Below are 26,794 nucleotides of genomic sequence, written 5' to 3'. Positions count from 1 at the left end.
TTAGATCTTACATAAATAGGGCTATTGTTATAGTGAGTCTTTAGTGTTACACAAGAGCAGCTTTGTTGCTGATGGCTCCCAATGCCGTATAATCAAACTGGGTTCAGGGGACAAGAAGCAGCAAATGACAAAGGTTGATAACTGCTGCCGTCCCCAAGGTGCCAGAGAGCCGGACTCGAGGTTACAGGTGTGTCCCGCCTTTGGCAGCCCAATGAAGGGCGTCTTCAGAACGGCATTTTATTGACCTTTCTCAAGGTCAGTTTGGTATCTAAGGTGGCTTAAAAATCGGGAAATAACACACGCAGGGGAAAGACCAGTGCAATAATGACATCTTTTCCTTCCTTACTGCTAGCTTCCTTGTTTCTTTTTTCTCTGGTTCAGTGAATGTCAACCCAAGGATTAACAAATCTGACATTTTTGTTTGCTTCCAAGAAAATAGTTTCATGTCTGGGTAACTGTCTTCACCTCCTGTCACTCCTCTGGGAAGAATGGGTGTATTCTGTGAGTCCACGTCAACCGATTTTGAGGCCAAAGTGTCCCAGAATTCAGTGTAATACTGTGTGGTGTGGTGGGAAAAGTAGTAGCTGAGAACTCAGGACACTCGGATTTGGGGCCCACGACCATTTCTGTCTGAATCTACATAATGGGGGCCGATAGCGCTGCTTTAGTTTCCTCATTCGTCAAGCGCATCCAGCCCGGCCTTGGGTGTGAGCGAACTTTGTTCGCACTCAAGACCAGCTGCAACCGTGCAGGACCACCCAAGCCGGCGTGGGAAGGGGCTCAGCCCAGGCCGGGCCCTCAATGGGCGGGGCTTATGCCGCGCCGCCTAGGGAACCCGGTTCCAGGCTCCTGACGGCGTCTCAGTTGCCAGGGGAACCGGGGCGGCGCGCTTTCCGGCGCAGTCGTGCGCGGCGCAGCTGTCATGGCGGAGGCCATCTGGAACGCTGACACCGGAGAGGCCGTGTACCGCTCCCGGGACCCCGTGCGCAACCTCCGCCTCCGGTAGTCGCATCACCCCAGAGCCCCGTGCTTTTATGCTCTCAGATAATTGGAGCCTGGATTACACTTCTCCTTTGCTGGGGCCCTCACTTCCGTTTGCAGTACTGACCACTGTCACCCCGGTCTCCTCGCGTCTCCCTCACTGCCTGAAACCCTCTTCACTCGCAACTTCCCAGACTCACCCTTTCAGGACCCTACGCCCCCCAAGTTCCTCAGGACCCTATGTCTCCCTCCAATGCAGTCTCGCATCCTCTCCTCCCTGGGGCCCCACGCCCCCCTCCCCTCCCCTCTGTTGCCTGCACGCCGCCACATCTCTTGGTAGCCATAATTTCTTCTGCGTTTTGTTTCCCCATCCTTGCTCTGTGTTCGTCTCCTGCTTATGTGTCTTGTAACAGTATTTTGGGCTTCTCTTTTCCTGGCAGAGTCCACCTGCAAAGAATCACATCAAGCAACTACCTCCATTGCCAGCCTGCTGCCCAGCTGGGGAAGGATCTCATAGACTTGGCCACTTTTAGGCCTCACCCAACGGCCAGTGGGTGTATGGTGGTGATGGGGCCCCTTAGGGATCTGGGGAAGGGAGGTTACCTCTTAAGGCAGAGTAGACCCAGGTCTATAGTCTGAGAAAAAGTATAGAGAGGTTAGGTTTCTTGTCCAAGGTCACCGGGCTGCTAACTGTTGAAGTCAGAATTTGACCCCAGGCAGTTTTAACTACTACATTATGTTGTGTGAAAATTGAATTCAAGAAGTGATTCCTGTCATTAAGAAGCTGATCTGAACTGTGGTCAAATGTAGTGAAATAGCAAATACCGTGCTTTGGGTATATTATAAATTTACCTCGAAACTCAAATGCCATTTCTGACATTTTATTTTCCTAAGAGAAAATATCACTCCAAACTCGAAACTTACAATTTAAACACTTTTTAAAAACAAGTTAAACATTTGGGTCTGCTTGGAAAATGCATTTTTTTTTTTTTAAACTTTGCTGTGTGGCATGTAGGATCTTAGTTTTTCCTGTTGGGATGGAACCCATGCCCCCTGCAATGCAACCACAGGACTACCAGGGAAGTCCCAGAAAATGTACATATTAGTATTATCTGTGTTCTAGCCGTTTTCCTTCTCTGAGAAGCCAGAAAAGTGAGAAAGAGAAGACAGATGTGTTTGTGTTAGGTCACTAGTCTGTTTGCTTTTGTTGTTTCTGTTCAGAAATATTCCTGGGCAAAAGAATGAGCTGGTGGGTTTTGAAGCATATATCTTTGAAAAAGGCATACTCATCTAGGAGTGTACATATTAGATTTGGTTCTTTTAAAAAAATCACTTATATATCTTTCCTTTTCTCTGTTAATACTTGGTCTCTTAAGGTTACAGTATTTGTGATTCTAGATTTATAGCTTCAGAAATAGTGAAGATAAAAATGCCAGGGTTCCTGTCTAGCAAATGTAGACAATTGGGATTGAGAAAGAGCTGTTCAGCCTATATCTAAATTTCAGCTCTTGACTCTGAATTAGATTAAATAATTCCTGGAGGACATGATTTCTTTTATTAAAGTTAGAGGGGTGATTAAAACTTCTTGGGTCTTAATCTTGGCTTCTGCACATATCTGCTGCCTCTCTAGAGTGAGTACTTCATGATCAGTGAACTCCGCCTGGTTTTGTGGCAAATATAAGAGCATAGACTTTGGTTATAACCAACCAGAGAGCAAGAGGTGGTGTGAGTTGGGCTCAAACATTTGACTGACTCTGTTTTCTTTGGAGGTGGACACCGCCCAGAGGAAGAAGAAGAGGAGGAGATTGTGATTGGGTGGCAAGAGAAGCTCTTCAGCCAGGTGGGCTAGTGTCCCTTGTCTGCTCAGTCTCCCTGCTCCTGGTCCACGTCCACCTGCCTGGTTGCAGGGAAAGGTTCCTGATACACATCGCCAAACTCATTTCCAGAAAGGTTACAACAGTTTATACTTTCCACTGCTGTGTGTGCGGGATCAGTGTAATGTAGTGCCTGCCACTAGCCAGTTTTATGATCTTGAGTAACATGCTTTTCACCTCTGGGCCACATACCGAAACAGCAGAATTACTGTCTTGGTATGTCAGTTCTATAACAGCAGAATTGAGTTAGACTGTGGCTCTGGTTCCTTATAGCTCTAACCTTCGCTGGCTTTTCTGTCCTCCATTGGTTTAGATAAAACATCATGATAAATGTTATTTGACCAAACAGTTGTAGCGACAAAATTAAAATATTCTCAGTGGAACTCTGTTTCTTTGTCACCTCAGTTTGAAGTAGATCTGTACCAGAATGAAGCAGCCTGTCAGAGCCCTTTGGATCATCAGTACCGTCAGGAGATTCTGAAGCTGGAAGATTCAGGTGGCAGGAAGAACCGACGGATCTTTACCTACACTGACTCTGATAGATACACCAGTTTGGAGGAGGTATCATTCTTTCCCAAGTAGACAGACTCAGGTAGACTTACCTAAGCTCTGTAGCTCCCTTCACCTTTGTTTCCCCCTGGCTTTCTGGCCTGGTGTTTTAACTCAGAAGCCTGTTAAGTGAGCCTGTCTAGGAATTTCATGTGTTTCTGGCAGCCAGGCTGGAGTAGGTAGGTGGGCACAGTCTGTGGGTGGTGTGGCTGCTGCTCCTTGCCCTACCTGCTGGAGGGACTTCAGGAGCCGGCAGTGTCTCTAATGCTAGGCTTGCAGACTACATGCTGCGGGGAGCAGCCACTAGGTTTGCTTTCCCCATGCATCGTGAGATCAGATAGGTGGATGGAATCTAGAGCCATCTAGCTTAAGTTCATCATGGGATTCAGCCAAAACCGAGCATACAGATTTGAAGAGGAATTCAGTACTGTGTAGGGAATGGCTTATGTCCTCAGTTTGCCGATGACAGCATACCCTTGTGGCCTCGTTTTAGATTTTCTTCAGTCACTGTATGATATGTTCTGTCTTCTCAGTGAGATTATAAACTCCTTGAAGGAGGGGAGAGCCTATATTTTCTGATTTTTGTCTATGAGCCTGTAAATTTCTAAGCCAGACATTAAGTGAATGTTTCTGGAAGTCGTGGGTTGGTAGCATGGAGAATTTAGGTTGTCTGTTTTGATAAAGAAAGGAAAATTACAGTTAGTGTTCAGTTACCTGTGGGAGGGTTTTTCATGGAATACTTGTGTTACATTCAGCATCTTCCAACCACCTAGTGATGTCAGCATCTACCAGGTAGACTCACCCAACTCTGTTGGTACGAGTTTACAGACTACAGACTCATTTCTCAAGAATAATGTGCTGCTACAACCTTAGGGCAAATCAGGGCTTGGTCTGGCTCTTCTCTGAGCTGTTTGTGTCACTGCGCTCTCCATCAGTGTGTGCTGTTGTGAGGTGGCTGCACTCTTAAGGTCCTGTGAGGTTTCAGAAGGAAGATTTCCCTCCAGGTGCTTGGTCCCACGTGGCCCTGAGCAGCTGGCTTATACCAAGCTGCTCTGTTTTCCCAGCACTGTCAGAAAATGACCACCGCAGCCAGTGAAATGCCGTCCTTCTTGGTCGAGCGAATGGCCAATGTCAGGCGGCGGCGGCAGGACAGGCGAGGGATGTGAGTACACGTGTGTACGGGGCTGGACTGGGGAGGTCCCCGTGTTCCTCCTGTGCCTGTGTTCTCCATGTGCTCACTGACGCATGTGTCCCGCTCTGCAGGGGAGTGCTCCCCTGTGGTCCTCCTGGGTGTGCTCCCTTGCATTCTTCCTTCAGGCTCTTCAGGGGGTGCCAGGGAAGTGACCCTCCCTGTGGTGTCTCACAGGGAAGGTGGCATTCTTAAGTCACGAATCGTCACCTGGGAGCCCTCAGAAGAATTCATCAGGAACAACCATGTCATCAACACCCCTCTTCAGACCATGTACATCATGGCAGACCTGGGGCCCTGTGGAAAGTGAGTGAAGCTTCTCCCTGCCCAACTCAGACCTTCTTCCTTTTGTCCTGTCGCTAACCGTCATCCTCCTCTTATGGTCATCCCAGGTATATGGGAGGGAGGGATTTTGTTTCCTTCTTCCTCTTTGGAGGGAAATGTTTTACTCTGACTGTTCTCACCCCAGCCTCTGTCTTCTCCCCTGATGTGATCTGAATACCTCGTCCTCTTTCCTGGAAATGGGGCCAGCAGTCTTGAACTCTGGTGTTACCCCTGGTTTCTAGGCTTGGCTATAAGAAGCATGAACATGTCCTCTGTACTCTGAAGGTGGACAGCAATGGAGTGGTCACAGTAAAACCTGACTTCACTGGCTCCAAAGGGCCCTACAGGTGAGAAGAGGAAGAAAGAGGCGGTGGAGACTAGCATTCCTTTCCTGGGCTTCACTTCTTGCCTCGAGTTGAGGAAGTTCTCAGAAAGCCCTTCATCTCTCCTAACGTTTAAGTTCCCAGCCGACAGTTTGTCCCTGGGTTGGGTCTGGAAGGCCTCGTCTCCTTTTCTCCCAGTTAGGCCCTTTGTGGCTTTGACCTTACAGAATCGAGACAGAGGGGGAGAAGCAGGAGCTGTGGAAGTATACCATTGACAACGTGTCTTCCCTCGCCCAGCCTGAGGAGGAGGAGCGGGAACAGCGTGTGTTCAAGGATGTGAGTGCTGATTCAGTCGAGAACCGGAAAGCTGGGAGCTGAGGCCGCGCCTGAGGGTGGGTCAGCAGTGGCCGGGTCTTGCTCTTGACGGCCTCTCCTGACTTGGGAAGCCCTTCTAAACTATCAGACACAAGGCTTTGAGCCTGTTATAAGATCTTTATGACGATCTATCTGAGCATGGCCTGTGCTCTGTGCTAGGGCCTTCACATGCCTAATTTCATTTAGATTGTACCACAACCCTTCAAGGGAATGCTTATTTTATGACCATTTTATAAATGAGGCAGTGGAGATCAAGAAGCTAAGCAGTCTGTCCCAGGTTGCAGCAGTGTGGGAGCCGGGTTGGTCCAGGCCAGTGGACTCCAGAGCCTCTGTGCTTCATTGTTGGATGTTGGTGGCAGGAATGCTTAGGCACCCGGCTCTCTGTGGCGTTTCCCATTTCTCCCTCCCATTCAGACCCGAACCCTGGTCTGGCTGGGACTGCATCTTGAGCCTCGGTGTGGTTTGTTTGCTCAGCTCTACGGCCGGCACAAGGAGTATCTCAACAGCCTCGTGGGCACTGACTTTGAGACGGTGAGTAGCCCAGCTCCCTGCACCACCAGAAGCTGGGTTTCTGTAGCCAGAGCACTCTGACTCTAGCTGAGTGACGGTCCTCTCTTCAAGGTCCCTAGGACGCACTCTTCAGTGTAAGCAGAAAGTATAAACTAACATAGAGTATAGTCCTTGCTGTGTTTTTGAAGCGTTGCATGTTGATATAGAGCTGTTGATGCATAGGAAGAGGTCTCAAAGGGCACACACCTTCTGGGGGCTTTCTCTGGGAAGGGCGTGGAGTTGGGAGACAGTAGGTGGCTATTGAGGGGTGAAAGGGATATGTCAGGAATGTTTCCTATTTATTCTCTAAGCTTAGGTAGTTTTGAATTTTTATCAGTGGTGGTGCATTCATGTATTACTTTATAATTAATTTTATTGTTACTGTTCAGTTGCTCGATCGTGTCCGACTCTTTGCGACCCCATGGACTACGGCATGCCAGGTTTCCCTGTCCTCCACTGTCTCCCGGAGTTTGCTCAAATTCATGTCCACTGAGTCAGTGATGCTATCTAACCGTTAATTTTTTTTATAAATAAGTATAAAGATGAAAAATGTCTTCCTTGCTCTTAATGTAGATATTTTTCCTACATGCCCCATAAAGGAGGGAGGTGTCTCATTTCTGTTTGTCAGATAGTTTGGCTTTTAAGACAGAATAGTTTAAGTCCATAATCCCGTGGTCCTGTTCTTTGTCTTCTCTTATTCCAGGAGTTCTATTTCTAGATCTGGAAACAAGGCTAGAGTTACCCGGTGGTCTCCCTCTCTGTCTGTAAAAAATTAGCTTTCAGTATTTTTATATTGTACTAGCAAAAGATGTTCAGTGTTAAAAAGTTAGATAAGATATAGACACAAATAATTTAAAAAGGAAACTGCCTAGTTTCTTGACCTCAGCCCTCCAGAGGGAGCAGGGGTCTCCAGCCTCTTGCTGTAGGGCAGTGGGCAGCTGTGGATGCTTCTCTTGGCCATTCTCATAAGTTCCCCACACTCTCTTGCCCTCTCCACCATTTAAATTAGGGGCTTTCCCGTTGCATTATGCATTTGAGAAATGAAGGAAACAGATCTGTGGAGAAATGGTAGGTGGGGAGGAAGCATGGGTAGTTACACGCCAGAATCGGCCGTCTCATGTCAGGTCCTGTGGGGGTTTATGGACAGGCTGGAGGAGAGGCGTCACTTCCCTCAGACCTCCTGACCTGTCCCCACTTCTCTCTACCCCAGACTGTACCAGGTGCCCTCCGGCTCTTCGTGAATGGAGAGGTGGGTAAGTGTCTTACCAGACAGAGGTCCCCTGAGGCTTGGCAAGTGCCAGAGAGAGCACAGTGGAATAGTCCTCCCCACCCCAGCGGTGGCCTTGGGTTGTCCGCAGCGCTCGGGAGACTCAGGCATGAGTCTTTCTTGGAAACACAGAGAGTTTCTGGCCCTCGGGGACTTGCTTCCACAAGCGGGTAGGCCCTGCAGGACTGGGTCAGGCATTAGGGGTGATAGGGCAACAAACTGAAACCGTTTCCTGTCTTCTAAGTTTCAGCGCAAGGCTATGAGTATGACAACCTCTATGTCCACTTCTTTGTGGAGTTGCCAGCTTCTAGTAAGTAGTATTTACAAGTCTCTCTTTTTACCCCTCTGACAGTTTTCCAGAAGCATTTGGTCAGGTTTCCTACCCCACTCCTCCGCTGAAATTGTTACCGTTCTTTTCAAGGTCATAGGTCACTTCCAGGATGTGAAACCCTGTGGGGACGTGTCTGCCTTTGCCCTCCTTGGTCTCTCACTTGCCGCAGCTCGCTTTCCCTCCTGGCTCTCTCCTCTTGCCTTTGGGCCCCGTGCTCCTCTCTGCTGTCTCGCTGCTGGCTCAGCAGCCTCCTTGGCTGTTTCCTCATCTGCTGTTGACCTAACACTACTAGAGGATCCAAGGCGGGCCTGGCCTTCTGTTTCTGTCTCTCCACAGTCTTTCTGGTAGCCTCATCCTTCCTGTGGCTTCAGTTCTGTGCGTGTGTCTCAGACTCCCAGACTTGTCTGGCTAGTCTTAGCCTCTTCCCTGAATTCCAGACTCTGCCCACTTACCTGTTTGATGTTTCTGCTTAACGTGACCCAAAGCATCCTTGATTCCTCCTCTTGCCGCAAACCTGCCATCACAGTCTTCTCCATCTTAGCAGAACTACAGTGTCATCCCCTTGGTTTCTAATACCAGGAATGTAAGAGACATCCTTGATTCCCCACTTTCTCTAGCTCCTTACCACCATTCATGCCATCAGCAATTCCTGTCAGGTCTGTTTCCTGAAGATGTCCTGAATTACCTGTTCTCTTGAGGACCCTGGACCAAACCACCATCATCTCATACTTGGGCCAAAGCATTAAGTGTCTAATTTATCCTCTTGCCTCCTGTCTTGCTCTTATGTTTCTTTTCTTTCTTACAATAATGTTTATTTATTTATGTATTTTCAGCTGTGCTGGGTCCTCCTTGCTGCAGGGGCTCCTCTAGTTGCGCTGCTTGGGCTTCTCATGGCAGTGGTTTCTCTTGTCGCGGAGCACGGGCTCTGGGGCACTGAGGCTTCAGTAGCCACGGCTCCCGGGCTCTGGAGCATGGACGCAGTAGTTCTGGTGCACAGGCTTAGTTTCTCCTCAGCCTGTGGGATCTTCCCGGACCAGGGACCAAACCTGTGTCTCCTGCATCGGCAGGTGGATTCTTTATCATTGAGCCACCAGGGAAGCCCCCCTTATGTTTCATTTGCCACACACATCACAGCCTAACCGAGCCTATAAAATGTAAACCGGCTGTGTCTCTCTTCAACTTAGAGCCCCAACAGCTTCCCTTCCCACTTTGAGCAAAGTCCAGACCCCATTCCCTGAAAGGGTGGCCCCGGCCTATCTCTCCCTTATAACATTCCAGTTGTGCTTCCTGTTCCTCAACAGGCCAAGTTCATTCCCACTCTCGGGCCTTTTCAGTTCCCTTTCCTCTGTCCGGAACCTCTTGTATCCTATCTTTGCACGACTGGTTCTGCTTCAGTTTAGGTCTCAGCCTAAGTGTCACCTCTGAGTGGTCCCTCAGCATCCCTAAATGGGCCTCCAGGCCTCTCCGTCTCTTCACGCTGTTTTGTATTTAGCTTTCATCACTCCCTGATGGTCTGTCGTTGGTTGGTTGGTTCTCTGTGCCCCTTTCCACCCCCAGCTAGAAGGTCAGCCCCATGAGAGACAGGAAGCTTCTCTGTCCGGTCACTGAAATGTCCCCAGGGACCAGTCGTAGCACACAATGGGCCCAGTGAACGTGGCGTGAGTGATGGTCCGTGCACGAGTGACCGAGTGCAGAAAGGAGCTTTGTGTTTCTTTCACCTGCTCGCCTTCCTCCCAGGTCGCCTTACCCTGTGTGGTCTTTGGCTTTTAGACTGGTCAAGCCCGGCGTTCCAGCAGCTCTCAGGAATAACACAGACCTGTGCCACCAAGTCCCGGGGCATGGTATGGCAACAAGAGGGGCACTTGGAGGGAACAGGGCTGCTCCTGGCATGATATCCAAAGATAATCGGGCTGACAGCCCAGGGAGAACTCCAGAGCTGGTTCTGGCGCTTTGCTGTGGGCCCTGCAGGGCCGCCTGCCTTTTGGAGAATGGCAGCAGCTTGTGTTTGGGTATCCCTTCCCCTCTTAGCCTCTTATTTCCTGTGTGGAGTGATAGTTTTTCCTTTTCCACTGGGACCGTGACCTTGTCACTGGCCACAGGAAAGATGAATGCCAAGTGAGGCCTTGTCACTCCGTGGCACCGAATATAAAACAACAGTCCTCCTTTTTAGGATAATGTGGCCTACTTCTCCTACCCTTTCACGTTCGAGGCCTCCTTCCTGCACGAGGACGAATCTGTCGGTGAGTGGCCTGGCCGTTCCTCGGCCTTGGGGCTCCTCGGACGCGCCCTCTCCCATGGGGGCCTCCTGGGACCTGGCTGCTTCTCCCCTCCGCAGGCGCGCTCCCAGAGTGGCCCGTGCTCTACTGCGAGGTCCTCTCGCTGGACTTCTGGCAGCGGTACCGTGTGGAAGGCTACGGGGCTGTGGTGCTGCCCGCCACCCCAGGTGACCTCTCGTCCCTGCCCTGCATGCGGCCCTCCTGCCCCCGCTCCTAGACGCAAGGCTGACGCTTCCGAGGACTCGACCACTTCCTGGGAGAAGCGGGGATGACTGGGAACTAGAAGCACTTAACTTGCAAGATTCTGTGCTCCTTTTGAGGGCATTTTCCGTCTCTGTTAAGAGACAGCTGAGCAGCTCTGGGCTCTGATCCCGGCTCCTCTGATTTCACCTGCAGCCTTGGGGGAGCAGCCTGTGTCAAGATGGGCTCTGAACAGACATGTACTTAGCGGATCACCGTTCCTTTTGAAATAATAACCACTGTCTTCTCTTGTGTGCCAGGCAGTGTGCTGAGTGCTTCTCGTTTAATTCTCCCCACCACTCTTTGAGGCCTAGGTGTTGGTATTATTTCCGTTTTACTAGACAAGGAGAATAAGGCTCAGGGAGGCTGAGAAACTTGCCCCGGCGCCCAGGTAGTAACTGGCAGAGCTGAGATCTGAGCTTCTGTCTGATTGATTCCCACGTGGGTCCCCTAAACCTCCGTGGTGACCTTCACTAGAAGTCAGGCCATTCCCGGACCAGGTGTTCTAGTGGTGGCATGGCCCGTGTCGCTGCTAGGGAGTCCGCGGGGGACCACGGGCCCTTTCCAGCCCTGGCTGCATACTCTTCTGCCCAGGCTCTCACACCCTGACGGTCTCCACCTGGAGGCCCTTGGAGCTCAGCCCGGTGGCTGAACTGCGGAGGTTTTTCATTGGTGGCTCTCTGGAGCTGGAGGACCTCTCCTACATGTGGATACCAGGAACCTTCAAGGTGACTTTTGTCTCTGCGTGGATTTCACCCTGGGAAGTTACGTCCCTGTCTTCTGGGAAAGCTGCAGTCTGGGTTAAGGCCCGTTACCCGTTCGTTGCTTCGTCAGTGCTTAGTCTCTTCCTTTCTGTGGCTCCAGTGGGAAATCTCAGCCACATCTTGAAGCACATACAGACGTCACTGCGCTCCTAGGAGAGCTCTGAGAAGTAGGACACTTAGAGGTTTCCCCTGGTCCCCATCAGAGTAACCGGCCCCCTCCCCCAGCCCATCCCTGAGAGCTGAGGAAGCAGAGGGTCAGCCGGCTTCTTAGAAGACTGCTAATTCTCAAACGAGGCTGGACTGTTCCTTGAATGACAGTCAGGAGGTGATGGCATTTGGGTGTGGGGGTGAAGTTTCCCCAGCAGACCTGTTCTCCCCAAGAATGGGAATAAGAATGGGAGTGAGGCCAGCATGGTGCCTGGGGTCTAGAAACCAACTGAAGCCTGACACTAACCGGATCCACAGGGGGAGCGTCTGAGCCGCTTCGGACTCCGCACCGAGACCACAGGCAGCGTCACCTTCCGCCTGCACTGTCTGCAGCAGTCCCGGTGAGTGGCCCCGGCCCTCTGCCTCAGGGCTCCTGGTCCCCAGGGCTGCAGAGCAGCCTGGTCAGGTGGCCGGCTCCCCCACAGGGCCTTCATGGAGTCAAGTTCCCTCCGGAAGAGGATGCGGAGTGTGTTGGACCGTCTGGAGGGATTTAGCCAGCAGAGTTCCATTCATAATGTGCTGGGTAGGCTTCCCCCTCCACCCAAGTCCAGCCACCCCACCCCTCCCGACATCCACGTGGGCCCCATCGCCCCCACACCGTGGTCCTGACTCCATGTCTGCTTCCCTCACAGAGGCCTTTCGGCGAGCCCGGCGCCGTATGCAGGAGGCCCGAGAAAGCCTCCCCCAGGACCTTGTGAGCCCCTCAGAAACCTCGGTCTCCTAGCTTGCTGCAGCCCTGCCCTCTGCGATGAGTGATACCCACCACAGCCCAGGCCCTGCCACCTCTTCGTCTTTCTGGTTAGAGACCCCGCTGACCTGCTGAGAACCAGAGGAGCTGAGAATCCTGACCCCCCACCTGCTCTTCAGCTGCCAAATGCCCACAGGTGGTCCCCTCTTGATATGGCAGCCGCTGCACGCGCCCCTCACAAAAGGACAGGCATTTCAGGGTTGAGACCCATTTGGGGATAAGGCCAGAGTTACCTCTGTCCTCGGTGCCGCCTGCACTCTGACCTATGTCTGGGTCTCGGGGGCAGAGCGCAGTGGTCCATCCTGCTTTGCACCTGCTGCACACTTGGGGGCCCGAGAGAGAAGGCAGGCAAGGGAGGTCTTCCATCCCTAGCCCGGGAGCCCAGCCTCCTCTTCCTGCCAGGGGGGCTGGCTGCTGGAGTAAATGAAGGCTGAAGGCAGTGTCCAGTCCTTTCTTCTAGCTGGCTAGTAGCTTTTATTTAGTCTTTTGTACATAAAAATGTTTTCTACCATCTGACGTTCCATCAGCTTGTTTTCTGCTCAAGTCTCTGGCATGGCCGAGGTATTCTCCTTAATGTCGTGGCCCCTAACACTGCCACCCTTCCCTGCCTTTTCCTACTCCAGGGTTTCTTTGGATTCTCCAAACTCAGCCCCCAGAAGGGTCTTCAAGGTTAGTGCCGGCTGTGCCTTAGCAGCATTCCTCTGAAACATCTGGAGTGAAGTGTACAACAGGTCCCATGCCACCCCATTCCCAGCCCCAAGCAGAAACAGCTTCTGCCCTCAGCCTGGTAGGCTTCAGAGGAAGACCGTGGGGTGGCTGGAGGCTGGAACTCTGGCCTTCCATTTCTAGGCAGGGATCAGGAGCGGGCTGGGAAATGGATGAAAGTGGCTGGAAACCCTCCTTCTTGCCTGGGCCTTCCAGAACCCCTTGCTTGGCTCTTGAGCCCTTGTATGTGGCGCTGATGTATGACCTGACACGTGAGAGGGCTGCCTGGCAGAAGGGTTCATTGCTGCCGGGAGCCCCAGCCGCCACTCCCAGCCAGAGAACCAGACATAGCCGGCAAAAGCATGAGCAGGAGATGGTTGCTCCAGGCGAGAAGGTAGCCTTGTGGTCTTCCCCAGGTTTCCTGGTCTCCAAGGTCAGAGGCCTGGGACGGACTCCTGCGGAAGCAGCACAAGTGGACAAGTGAGGGCCTTGCTGGATGTCCAAAAGCAGAACTCTTTTAGGGGGTTGATGACTGAGCTGAGGCTGGGTGGATACTTCCTAATTGTCCCCCAAAGCCCTGGGCCCTAGGAGCAGCTATCAACCCAGAGGCTAGCATGCTGGGGAGCCAGTGGGAAAGCATGTCCTGTCCCTTCAGACGAGTTCTGCATTTCCTGCTTAGAGGCCTAAAAGGACTCAGCTGTCCTGTCCAGGGGCGGATGTGAAGTCCTGAGCCAGCCCCGGCTGTTGGAGGAGACCCCCTTACCCGTGGAGGCCCCCTTACCTCTCCAGGCAGATATGTTCAGGCCGGGGATGTAGGAGCAGGGCAGAAAGCCCCGGGGGTAGAGCTGGCTCTGAAGATGTCCCTTGCATCAGTGGTGATGCCAGGGTTGTCACACACAGTTCGAGACAAGGAGATGTGGCTCAGGGCCATGCGCTGTCTCTGGGTGAAAACACCTCGATTCTGCCCCAGAAACTGCCAGGACAGTGGAGAGACGTGGGTGAAGGTTGCGGGGGATGAACAGGAGTGAGCTCCTGCTGTGTGTGAGGGAGCTTAACCACAGGGCGACATTACTTCATTTAGTTCTCCGAAATCCCTGCAAAACAGGTATGGTTCCCATCTTGGAAGAAACGTGTTCAGCAGTCAGGTGAATTGCCTTGGTTTTAAGTGCACAGTAATTTTAAGTGTCCAGGCCTGGATTTGAACCCAGGTCAATGCCAAATCCAAATGAGGAGTCAAGTCTTAAACCTCAAACATGTTGGCGGGAAACCAGATTTATTAATAGCTCATTATGCATGTGTTTTCTGGGATCCTCAAGTCTGAAAGAGCCAGGCTGAGAAGTTTGTCTCCTGGGTTAAAGGTGCCTCCAGCTCAAGCAAGTGGCCTCGCTCCCTCTGACCAAGCCTCCTGGTCTCAGATCCTATGAACTTGGAAGCGATGAAGCTAAAAAGAATATTCTCTCATCAAGTCTTGAAATTCTAGTGCCTTTCTGCCCTGCCTCCAGGGTGGTCCCTTTAGGGGAGGGTCAATTACCTGCCTCCATCTTGGGCTCTTCAGAACTGGTTCCCAAAAAGACAAGCCAGAAGAGGTCCCACTCGGGCCCCTGGCAAAAGAGGCTCTGTGATGGCCCCAATTCAGATGGCAGTGTTGTCCGGTGTCCCATGCAGATCCAGGAACTTCCTTGCCAGACACTTATTTTTCAGAACCCAGCTAAGCTGTGCCAGATTCTGAGGCTGAAAGAGCCCACAGAAGCGCCTCCAAGCATTGTACCCTGTAGGGCAAAGGGTAGGAGCAGTTTCGTCTTCCCCCGCTACGGATTCCCGTTGGTGTCTGCTCACCACGATTTGTTGTGATTTGTCCCAGGAGAGCTGTGTAGTCAGGCAGTATTGGGCAGAACAAAATCCCTGCTGGCAGAAGAGGCCTTGAGCTTTCCAAAGACTGAACCACTGCTCTCTGGTTTTCAATTAGAGCAGACAGCTATGTTTCGTGCGTACACTGAGGAGTATGTCCTAATGTAGGAAGCTGTTGTAAACCAACACTCAGCACCACAATGATACAATCATGGCATTAACTTGGCATAAGTAAGACAGTACCCAGAACATAAAGACTCCCAAATTTGTAGAAGGACTGAATAAGTCAATGAACAAACCAAGAAATGAAGAGCATGGATAAAATTTAGCTGCTCAGAAGACGACCACCTGCTGCATGATTCCATTTATATAAAAGGTCCAGAACAGGCAAACATGTAAAGCTAGACTAGTAATTGTCAGGGCCTGGGGTGGGGATGGGGAGTGACTATTATTACTGTTTCTTTTGTGAGTGATGAAAATGTTCTGATATTACATATGATGTACAACTTTATACTAAAATCACAGAATTATATACTTTATAGGGTAAATTTATGATATATTAATTTATCAATATTTAAATTAAGTTTTAAATTAAAATTTAAAAATTTAATTAAAATTAAAACTTTAAATATTAATTAAAATTTTAATTAAAAATATTTTTTACCCACTCAGAAACTAACAAAGATTAGCCATATTGATTTCTCAGCCATCAGGATCCCACACCAGGGCGAAATCACATGATATGATGGGACCGTCAAGATAGGAGATAGCTTTGTCATGACCCAAAGGGACTCCAGCCCAATGTTGTCCACTGAACTACAACTCCCAAACACCATCCCCAAGCTGAACAAAGTAAAACCATATGATGTTTCCCATTAATAGGCACTGCTGTGTGAATATCCTCAGGATCCTCACACTTCTGAAGTACTTGATAATCCTCATGTTATCAATGGGTATTTGCTGAGCTTGAGCAACTGTGACTTTTCCAAGGTCACCCCCACCATTCTGTGGAGCTCAAACCAGGCCTTTCAACTCCAAATTTGGTATTGGACTTGGGAAGGGATTAGTGGAGACTGCAAGAGCTAGGATGAGACAGCTTAAAGGGAACAGGATCTCGCTGTGTGGTTAACTTGGGCAGCTAGCAATCTCAGATCTCCAGCAGGAGGCGCCACCACTCTCTCAGAGCACCAAAGTGGAGGGAAGGAAAGACACTCAGGTTCCTGAGTGTCTGCTATGTGCCTGCCTGGTCCTGTGTTAAGTGCACTGGGAATTGCCCACGCTTTACTATATACTGCCAAAGATTAGCAGAGGCAGATGGGGCTTCAGGTTGCATTTAGGCAGGAAATTAGGAGATGGGGAGAGGGAGAGATAAGCAAGGCTCTTGCCAAAGCCTTCCCCTAACATCATTATGTCAACAGAACACACTGGGCATAGCAAACACCCTTCTCCAGCAACATGAGAGACAACTCTACATATGGATATCACCAGATGGTCAATACCAAAATCAGATTGATTATATTCTTTGCAGTTGAAGATGGAGAAACTCTATGCAGTCAGCAAAAACAAGATCTGGAGCAGACTGTGGCCCAGATCATGAACTCCTTATTGCAAAATTCAGGCTTAAATTGAAGAAAGTAGGGAAACCACTAGGCCATTCAGATATGACTAAATAAAATCCCTTATGATTGTATAGTGGAAATAATAAACAGATTCAAGAGATAAGATCTGGTAGACAGAGTGCCTGAAGAACTATGGATGGAGGTTTGTAACATTGTATAGAAGACATGAACAAAACCATCTCACAGAAAAATTCAAGAAGGCAAAAGTTAGTTGTTGAGGAGGCTTTACAAATAGCTGAGAAAAGAAGAGAAGTGAAAGGCAAGGGAAAAAGGGAAAGATATACCCAACTGAATGCAGAGTTCCAAAGAATAGCAAGGAGAGATAAGGAGGCCTTCTTAAATGAGCAATGCAAAGAAATAGAGGAAAATAATAGAATGAGAAAGACTAGAGATCTCTTCAAGAAAATTGGAGATATCAAGGGAACATTTCATGCAAGGATGGCAAGGTAAAAAACTATACAAAAAAAGGTCTTAATGATCAGATAATCATGATGCTGTGGTCACTCACCTAAAGTCAGACATCCTGGAGTGTGAGGTTCAGTGGGCCTTAGGAAGCATTACTATGAATAAAGCTAGTGTAGGTGATGGAATTCCAGTTGAGCTATTTAAAATCCTAAAAGATGATGCTGTTAAAGTGTTACGCTTAATAAGACAACAAATTTGGAAAATCTATCAGTGGCTACAGGATAGGAAAGAATCCCAAGAAGGGCAATGCCAAAGAATGTTCGAACTACCATACAGTTGCACTCATTTCACATGCTAGTAAGGTTATGCTCAAAATCCCTCAGCTTTCAGTTCAGTTCAGTTCAGTTCAGTTCAGTCACTCAGTCGTGTCCGACTCTTTGCGACCCCATGAATCACAGCACGCCAGGCCTCCCTGTCCATCACCAACTCCCGGAGTTCACTCAAACTCATGTCCACAGAGTCGGTGATGCCATCCAGCCATCTCATTCTCTGTCGTCCCCGTCTCCTCCCACCCCCAATCCCTCCTAGCATCAGACTCTTTTCCAGTGAGTCAACTTGTCGCATGAAGTGGCCAAAGTATTGCAGTTTCAGCTTTAGCATCAGTCCTTCCAATGAACACCCAGGATTGATCTCCTTTAGAATGGACTGGTTGGATCTCCTTGCAGTCCCAGGGACTCTCAAGAGTCTTCTCCAGCACCACAGTTCAAAAGCATCAATTCTTCGGTGATCAGCTTTCTTCACAGTCCAACTCTCACATCCATACATGACCACGGGAAAAACAGCCTTGACTAAACTCAGAACTTCCAGATAAACAAGTTCCATTCAGAAAAGGCAGAGGATTCAGAGACCAACTGCCATCATTCGTTGAATCACAGAGAAAGCAAGGGGTTTCCAGAAAAACATCTACTTTTGCTTCATTGACCTTGCTAAAGCTTTTGTGTAGATCACAACAAATTGTGGAAAATTCTTAAAGAGATGGGAATACCAGACCACATTACCTGTCTCCTGAGAAACCTCTATGCATGTCAAAATCAACAGTTAGAACTGGACATGGAATAACTGACTAGTTCAAAAATGGGAAAGGAGTATGACAAGGCTGTATACTGTCACTTGCTTATTTAACTTATATGCAGAGTATATCCTGCAAAATGCCAATCCGGATGAATCACCGGCTGGAATCAAGATTGCTGGGAGAAACATCAACAACCTCATATATGCAGGTGATACCACTCCTATGGCAGAAAGTAAAGAGGAACTAAAGAACCTCTTGATGAGAGTGAAAGAGGAGAGAGAAAAAACTGGCTTAAAATTCAACATTCAAAAAACTAAGATCATGGCATCTGTTCCTACTACTTCATAGCAAACAGAAGGCAGAAAAGTGGAAACAGTGACAGACTTTATTTTCTTGGGCTCCAAAATCGCTGCAGATGGTGACTGCAGCCATTAAATTAAAAGATGCTTTCTTCTCAGAAGGAAAGCTATGACAAACCTAGACAGCATATTAAAAAGCAGAGACATCATTTTGCCAACAAAGGTCCATTATAGTCAAGGCTATGGTTTTTCTAGTAGTCATATATGGATGCAAGAGTTGAACCATAAGGAAGGCTGAGCACCGAAGAAATGATGCTTTGAAACTGTGGTGCTGGAGAAGACTTTTGAGAGTCCCTTGGACTGCAATGAGATCAAACTAGTCTATTCTAGAGGAATTCAACCCTGAATATTCATTGGAAGGACTGATGCTAAAGCTGAAACCGCAATACTTTGGCCACCTGATGTGAAGAGCTGACTCATTGGAAAAGACCCTGATGTTGGGAAAGATTGAAGGCAGGAGGAGAAGGGGAAGCAGAGGATGAGATGGTCAGATGACATCACTGACTCAATGGCCATGAATCTGAGCAAACTCTGGGAGGTGATGAAGGACAGAGAAACTGGACGTGCTGCAGTCCATGGAGCTGCAATGAGTCAGACAGACTCGGTGACTGAACAATAACAATAACATAGTGGACTGAACAGGAGGACGGAAGGAGAAAGTTTGAGCCTGGTTCGAATTGTACTACTTCCTAGTTATGTGGGCTTGGGCCAATTACTAGATGTCTCTGAATTTATTTCCTCATCTATAAAATGGCTGTCACAGCTGCTTTCAAGTTCATTGGGAGGATTGGAAGAGTTAATGTCCATTAAAGATCCTAGCAAAGTGCCTAACTTTTCTTCTTTCCTGGGATAAAGGCTTTTTGTGTCCTTACCAAACAACTAAGGCAGGCTTCCTTTTACTCCACTGGTTCCCTACTTCTCAGGCTCTTTGCCGTTCCCCACTCAGAGCCAGGATCCAGTTTCTATATCCCGGGGACTTCCTCCCTGGATCTTGCCAGGGTGGTGGGCAGGGGCAGCTCTTCCCTGCCTTTTAAACCTACTATGTTTTTTTTTTTTCTTTTTTTCTACTTGGAAAGCCCTGACATCCTTGTTCAGCTCCTATGTCCAACCTGTTGTGTCCCTAAAGCTAGAGACCCTGGTGAGAATGGAGAAGATGTGGCAGGACAACAGAAAGGAGGTCCCAGGGATGCTTTACTGCATCAGCCTCAGCACATCCTGTAGACAGTCCCAGTCAGAAAGGAGGCGCCAAGGATCTTCCCTGACCCACCCCGCTCCCCACCACCATCATCAGCAGCCCTGCTCTGGGGCAGCCTGGGAGGAGGGGCCGGCAGCCCCCTCACCCGGGAGGCTGTGGTCCTGGCTGCTGCTGCATGTTGAGCAGCCAGGTCCAGCCTGGTCCTTCTCACTTGCTGAAACAGCCAGTCCTGGAGCTCATCACTAACCTGGAATCTTGAGGGTTCAGCTTGGCGGGGGTGGTGCCCATGAGGCCTCAGGGGATGGGGTCAGTGCCACTGGGTGGCAGGGAATATGAACAGCACAGATTGGGCCAGTCTCTTGGAATCCCCAGGGGTCATCACACGATGCCAAGCTAGCTCAGAGCTGGACAAGCCAGTCATTTGCATCTATCGGGTTTGTATCAAGAAACAGGGGCCTGGGTGGACAGGAAGGAATCTGGAGCTGGCAGGGCAAGAAATCTCCCCTCTCGCACACTTCTTTGAGAAGGAGTGGAAGGCAAGCTCCTTTCAGGACCACGGCCACCCATCTCCTCCCCTTTTAGAAATCCTCTAATCCCAGAGAGGGTGGCAGACTCGTGACTGAAGGTCTTGGTGGCACCTGCTTTATTTTCATGGTCCTGGTGAGACAATCAGCAGAGGCCTGGCCTCCTGGCACTAAGCTGGGCTCCACCCCCACTCCCACCTGCCCCTGGGGAACATGGTCACTGTCATACATGGTCTGCCAGCTGGCAAAGAAGGCAGAACTGAATGGGACTCGGGAGTTGGGTGCTGAGGCCTGGTACTGGCTGTCCAGCTGGACCATGAAGGGCTGGAGCATGGTGTGGCTGCAGTGGAAGGCCAGGGTGAAGACATTGGCATAGTAACACCCAGGAGGGCCCTAGGGTTTTCCTGGCCCTGTTCTCTCCCAGAACCAGGGGCAGAAAGTCCCGGTAGGTAAAGATCTGGAAGAAAAGATGGAGGAGGAACATTACTTTAGTGGCTGCCCACCTACTCCATCGTCTTTGGACAGATTTTTTGCTTTTTCAAAGGGCTGCTCAGACACATTGTTTCTTTCTTGGCATTATGTTAATTGTGACAGCATTAATTTCCCATTGTCTGATGAGGGATAGTGATGCCCAGAGGGGTTGGATGACATGAACAGGGTCACAGCGAGTTAGTGGCAGAGTTGAGGGTACAGGTTGTAGATCAGGAACACTCCCAGTTACCCAGACCTAGCTGACTTGAGGCACATCTATCTGGTTTGTGCCTTCTCATGGCTCCAAAGGGATGCTGGGGCCCAGGGCCTCCTACCTGGACCATGGCCCCCAAGATCTTCCGAGCCTCCTGGTATAACTTGTCTCCGGTCCACCGGGGATTCAGGCTTCTCAGCTCAGTCACCAACCGGGTATGCATAACTGCCAGTTTTGGGGTTCCAGTTGACCGAGTATCACCTTGAAAACCCCAAGTTCAGAGTCACCACAGTCCTCCCCAGAAAATCGTCTTTCTGCTAAGGCAGACACACACAGCTCTGGGGACTAGAAAGAGGCGGTGAGACTTAGTGACCTGCTCCAGATTCCTGGCCCCCATCGGACCTCCGTCTCCTCAGTTGTGCTGCGAGGCTCCTCTGACCCACACAACAGCCAGGAGGGGGAGGACAGTGGTCCCTAAGTCTCAGCTCCCTAAGTTCCTGGAAGGGGTTTGTGTAAAGTGGGCAAGCATGGGGCAGCTGCTGGTTTGGGGCAGGAAAACCTTTGCCTGATGATTCTGCTTGGCAGGATGACCAGAGCCACAGCTGGTGGGGGTCCTGGGTGATTTTAGGAGCCTTGCCTTTGAGACTGAGTCCACCTGTCCGGTGAGTTGCATCCCTCTGCAGGGTCTCTCCTGGGGGCTGGACCTCTCCTCAGCTTTGGGCCTGGTATCATGCTGCTCTCCCCAGGGAGCCCCAGGAAAGGAGAAATGAGAGTCAGGCAGAGCCTGTTTCTGTAGCCAAAACTTCTCCTCGAGGCCAGGAAGGAAAGTGCTGTCCTGAAGGTGGCCTTACACATGGTCATTTGCTGGTTTTGAGCTAAGTCCTTGCATGTGGTCTTAATCAATCTACTCTTAAGCAGACCAAGGCGCCTGCTGCTCTTAACAGGAACAAAGAAATATACAGTCCTTGGAAACGGGGCTGGAGCCAACTCCCTACAAAGGAGGTGGTGGAGCAGAGTGGAAAGAGCCCAGACCTGGCCACTGCACTGACTCCAGTCCCCATGTGGGCTCTGCCATTGGACACTCTGCTCTGAAGTGCGTTAGTTATCTTCGCTGAGCTTCTCGTCTGCAAAACGAGGGTGATGCTAATGCTGCCTTTTCAGGGCTGCTATAAGGATGAGAGATGGCACATTCAAATATCTTAAATAACCAGAGTGATGGCCATCATGATGATAGAGAGTGGGGGATGGGGAAAAGACCCCCAGGAAATTTCAGATTATGAATCTGGAAGAAGGTACCAAATGCCAGTAGTGCAGGGAGGAAACTGTCTTCTAAGGAAATTTAACCTACAGTAGAAAAATTATTAGGTGGAAGTGAAAGCTGCTTTCAGGTAATTAAAGAGGCTATTACCATGTGAAAGAGAGAGAGCTTCTTCTCTGAGGGTCTAGAAGCTCGGTGAAGAGCAACAGATGGATGCTTGTTCAATATGAGGTGGGCTTTTGAAACAATCAGCACCGCTCCAGACAGACTGTGGAGGGGATGAGCCCCTTATCGGTGCGGAGTCAAGCGATGATCTCTGGACACACACCGGTTTTGCAAAAGAACTCCTTCCGACATACTGATTCTGCAAACCACGCACAGATATGTGTGCCTAATATTGAGATATGAAGCCATGTACCCCCCTCCCCCACGGAGTACCCTCTGGACTTCCCCTCCTGGAACCTGGGACTGGCTCTTTCCTAGGGAGACAAGACTGTCCGACCCCGAGTCTGACCTGCCAGGAAGCAAGGGATGCATGCCGAGTGGTCGGCGAGGAGGCAGGGTCATCGTGCAGGTTGTCAACGGGCAACAGGGCCCGGCCATTGTCCCGGAAGTGGGTGTTGAGTGTGAGAAGCCCCAGGAAGTTGGTCTGGTTGTGGAGCTACATGGTGAGGGCGACCTCATTGCCATACAACATGCTGGTGTCCACGAAGGAGGTGAGTCCATGGATCTGGTTGCAGACTTTGTTTTTGCTTTTGTGCCAAGCAGAAGAAGGAGATGCAGTCTCGCTGACTGGTGACGCGTGGGTCATTGGACAGGGTCTGAGGTGGAAGAGGAGTCACTTACATGGGGGCCCTTCCTGAGCAAGCTGACTCCTCCAGGTCATCCCCCACGTGCTTCAGAGCCTTGCTCAGAACTCCCTTCTTAGCTGCACAGGAGCTCAGCTCCAGCCTCCGTGATACCTACAGGAGTGGGATGAAGGCTCAGGAGGGAAGGGGCACATGCATACATGTCGCTGATTCAAGTTGTTTTACGGCAGAAACTAACACAACATGCAAAGCAGCTATACTCCAATTAAAAACAAAAGCAAAAACTCTCTTATTCCAGGAAATCCTCCTTGACTCATCCAGACTCAGGCTGCTTATCAGGTTATCGAGCATCCTTAGCGCTTTGTGCTGTAGAGTCATGAAAGGTTAGACATGGATGAGGCCTTAGATCCTCATGTTACAGACAGGGAAGCTGAGGCTCAGAGAGAGGAAGGACTCCCTCTGTGGGAGAGGAGGGAGTAGAAACTAGTTCCCTGACATGAAGGCTTGTGCTGCTTTCACTCCACTCAGTTCAACAGACATCAACCCCTTTCTGTGCTGGTGCCTTGGAGATCGTGAAGGTCAAGAAAACTCCAGACAGGCTGCAGGAAGCAGGCAGTTCATTGAACACAGACCTGTACATAGAGTAATGTAACTCTAAATTAAGGTGCTGTTGGCTGTATTAGATTTAAAAGTCAGAAGTGCTAGTCACTCAGTCAAGTCTGACTCTGCGATCCCATAGTCTGTAGCTCGCCAGGCTTCTCTGTCCATGGGATTCTCTAGGCAAGAATGCTGGAGTGGGTTGCCATGCCTTTTTCCAGGGGATCGTCCCAATCCAAGGATTGAGCCCAGGTCTCCTGCGTTGCAGGCAGATGATTTACCATCCAAGCCAGCAGTGAAGCCAGTAACGGTATACTAGGAAGATAGGGGATGGCTCCCTGGAGAAGCCAGAGGAAGGAGCCAGCCAAGTGCCCTCACATGACACATTGCAAGAACAGTAAGGGTGAGTGAACATGTGAGGGTGTGTGTGGGGCGGCGGCTCCGTGCCCAGCAGAGGCTCTGCTCCCTGGAGTCTGTCTTTTCTTCCCTAGTGTCCCGCAGCATCCTTGCTCTCAGCATGAAGCAGAGCACTGTCCTCCCAACAGGACCCAGGAATTTGTGGGAACTGCAGGGGCCTCGGCCCATCCCAGAGGCAGGGAAGGACAAGTGCTAAGAGACTTTAAAGGCTTCCAAAAGCAGCAGCCCAGAGGCTTCCCCTGTTGGAATGCCACCCACAGCTTAACGCCAGTCTCAATTGTTTCCCCTTTTGTGAAGCCTGCACTGAACCTCTGGCAGGTTGCCCTACCCTCACCCCTCAAACACATATGGAACTAGGTGTGTGTGTCAGACTGTGCGTCTTGTTGCTGTCTGATACTCCAGCATCTCAGGCAGCTCCCTAAGGCAGGCGGTCTAGGCTTCCAGATGCCCAGCTCTTGGCCGGGGATGGAGCCTGGGAGACTGCAGTACCTTGATGGGGAAGCAGGAGGGTAGCTGGGCACAGGTGCTCTCACAGTCGACACCCTCAGTGAAGGCCACTCTGGCTGGGGACTCAGGGGCGAAATCCAAGTCACAGTCAATGAACTGGCCCCACTGCATGAACTTAAGGGACCGGCCACAGTCGGAGGTCAGCCTCTCATTGCAGAAGCGCATGATCTGGCTGGAGACAGCCTGGACCTGGTGGGGAGAGCAATCAGTGTGGGGCTCTGACCCCACACATGTCAGAGCCAACCCAGGACTCAGGGGGTGACAGGTTGCCCCCGCTGGAGTTAACACAGCCTCTCCTCCCCTCCCACTTTCCCGTCTTCTTTCCTGCTTTGTCCCACTTCCTGTGTGGCTGTCATTCCTACAGAGATGCTCTCCAGCCTGGCTCCTGAGGATTCCAGGAGGAAAGAAAGGGGAACAGACCAGATTGGCTGACTCAGACCCCACCAGCTCCTCCAGAGAGATAAATGATAGATCGATTTATACAGATTAATGGATAATTAGACAATAGAACTGATTGAGAAGTGTAAGGATTGGTTGCTAGGTGATGGATAATAGAGAATTGGATAGATGGAATAAGCAGTGGGAGAAAAATTGAAAAATAGATGCTGACAGGTGGATAGATGATAGACTGTGATATTGACATATGAATAGAAAATTGATAAATTGTTAAATGAGAAATCAGTCAATACATAGAGCTGCATGAAGCTGTGTTGTTCTTGAAGGTACATTGACATGAATTCTTTCAGAAAAAACAGTACTATAATGGCTACCCCTAATATCTTCTCGAGCCAGAGATCAAACCTGGGTCTCCTGCAATGCAGGTGGATTCTTTACCGTCTAGGCCACCAGGGAAACACAAGTGCTAATGTATCACATCCTATATGGATGTTTATATCAAGGACTTTAATCGTCATAACAGAAATCTGGAATGGGTTTTACAGCTATTTAACAGCTGAGGAAACTGACTCAGCTGGAGTCCTTGCCCAGAGTTATCTGCCAGCCCACGGGAGAGCCTGGTTCAAGCCCTGTCTGGCTGACTCTTCTAAACGTGTTCCCCACGTTTAGAGGAGATGAAGTATCCTCCAGCCCCTCAGTCCCGACTCACAACAGGGAGGAGCAAGCTGTTGCACCTCTTGCCAGGGTCCAGCTGAAGGGGAGAGACAGCCTGTTCTCATTCTCGGCTGGCAGCCAGCACACCAGGGGCTGGTTGGAGACCCCCAGCCAGGGTCTCCTCCTGCAGCAGGGGAAGGGCTGGGGTCAGTAGGGTTGGGAAGGAGCGGCGGGTGGATCCGACCCCCTCCCAGGTCAAGTGCCACTCCAACACCCACTTGTTGCATCTCCCAGTGATGGTGCAATATTGGTTACTGCGCTTCTCAGCTTCTTCCTGGGGAGCACAGGCACTGGCCTGGGTCAGCAGCCGCAGCTGGGGTTTCATTGGCACATCTCGGGGTGGGGTGGTGGGCAGGGATCCAGCTTCTTCTTGAGCTGGTCTGTTCCATAGCTCCTATCCCTTTCCTCTCTCCCCTCCCAGCACCCCAAGGAGTGCATCCTGCACCCCCACCCCTTTCCCCACCATCTGACTTTCTTCCACTCCACAGTACCAGTGACATGGAAGGATCTGGACCCCTGGAGTTGTAACTTTTCTTCCAGCAGCCCCAAGGCCACATGAACGACTGTCCTGGTGGCCGCTACTGGTTGTTTGAAGAAGGACAGGATGTCCATGGGGCTGGCCAAGCCACTGTGAAGGTGCTGCTTGATGCTGCCCAGCAGAGGAGGAATGGGGGCTGGAGGGAGGAAGCACATCACCCAGCAGAGCCCCAACTGAACAGTCAGGACAAACGGACAGAAGGAGGGATGGAAGGGAAGCTTTCTACCAACATGGCATTGCCCCACATAATTGGTTGTACTGAAGGCATGCTGTCCCCTCTTGGATTGGCCATAGAGACCCCAGGTCCTACCCTGTTTACAGCTGTGGACCCAGTACCCTGGGCCTGTCAGTATTTGGAATGTTTGTAAACAGTGTTTGGAATGTAAGTAAACCGTGTCCTATCCTGTCCTGGCTCAGCTCCATGAATTCACACACCCTCTTTCACACTGGAAAGGAGGACATGTCTCTTTCCCCACCAGACAGGATTTCCATCTTCTCCAAGTGACAATTTGAAGCTCCCAGGGTCTTGACCCCATTAGGCCAGGTAGGTAGAGTGGTACAGGAGGTTGGGGGCCACAGGGTGGTGACTTTGAGCCTTTGGGTGGGCACTAGGTGGGCCCCATGACTATCTCTGGTACAAGGCCGAGAGGCCAGGAGCTGTGCTGCCTGAGGGATATGAGAATGGGTGATCCACTGAGCATGGAGGCCAGGGTGGGACACTCCCCTGGGTGGGCTGTATGGGAAGCTTGGCTCCCTGTGAGGCCCGCATGAGCTCCTCCTTCTACATGTGGAATCCAGAACCCGTTGCTGGGGATGGATCAGGCTCCTCACAGGCTTGGGGCCTGGGTATGTAACCCAGGTGGGTTAATTTTTACTCCGTACTAAATCTTTTTCTGTGATTTTAACTTTTATTTTGCCACTTTTCTTATGAGAAGCATACATAATGGCCTGCCTCAGGGAGCCCTGCCCCCACGCCCCTTCGCCTGACCCTTGGGCTAGGGTGTCTTTGTTTGACTCACAGCAAGATAGCCTGACCCTGCCCACCTGGAAAGGACTGTGACATTCTTTGTGAGTTCTTTGTGTGGGAAATGGCTCCACTCATTTGCTGCTTACCAGCTCAGAAATTCACTTTTGAGGGGCTGGAATTGC

At 50.4% G+C, this 26,794-nt stretch overlaps 1 protein-coding gene and 1 pseudogene across 5 annotated transcripts; one reads left to right on the top strand and one right to left on the bottom strand.

Annotated features, from left to right (window-relative positions):
- The first annotated feature begins 851 nt into the window (after nucleotides 1–851).
- MKS1 (MKS transition zone complex subunit 1) lies at nucleotides 852–12,508 on the top strand. Of its 5 annotated transcripts, none has more exons than XM_088828612.1 (18): nucleotides 852–1,002; nucleotides 1,422–1,531; nucleotides 2,751–2,821; nucleotides 3,261–3,416; nucleotides 4,469–4,566; nucleotides 4,771–4,899; nucleotides 5,160–5,264; nucleotides 5,468–5,576; nucleotides 6,090–6,146; nucleotides 7,375–7,417; nucleotides 7,676–7,741; nucleotides 9,500–9,603; nucleotides 9,933–10,002; nucleotides 10,098–10,205; nucleotides 10,873–11,006; nucleotides 11,508–11,590; nucleotides 11,675–11,772; nucleotides 11,882–12,508. In XM_088828612.1, the coding sequence occupies exons 1-18, from the start codon at nucleotides 923–925 to the stop codon at nucleotides 11,971–11,973; spliced, it is 1,713 nt and encodes a 570-aa protein (XP_088684738.1). In that variant the 5' UTR covers nucleotides 852–922; the 3' UTR covers nucleotides 11,974–12,508. The 5 variants fall into 5 exon arrangements, with proteins under 5 accessions (XP_088684738.1, XP_055255354.2, XP_088684737.1 ...); XM_055399379.2 differs by having other exon boundaries at nucleotides 6,030–6,146; nucleotides 9,533–9,603; XM_088828611.1 differs by having other exon boundaries at nucleotides 6,030–6,146.
- Nucleotides 12,509–12,684: 176 nt separating this feature from the next.
- On the bottom strand, nucleotides 12,685–25,800 carry LOC129536340 (eosinophil peroxidase-like; annotated as a pseudogene).
- Between the last annotated feature and the right edge of the window lie 994 nt (nucleotides 25,801–26,794).

Source organism: Moschus berezovskii, chromosome 20 (assembly GCF_049115385.1).
Source record: "Moschus berezovskii isolate FMDL1 chromosome 20, NW_MosBer_1.0, whole genome shotgun sequence".
Taxonomy (NCBI): domain Eukaryota; kingdom Metazoa; phylum Chordata; class Mammalia; order Artiodactyla; family Moschidae; genus Moschus; species Moschus berezovskii.
Note: the sequence above shows the minus strand (reverse complement) of the source record. Positions and strands in the feature narration are given on the sequence as shown.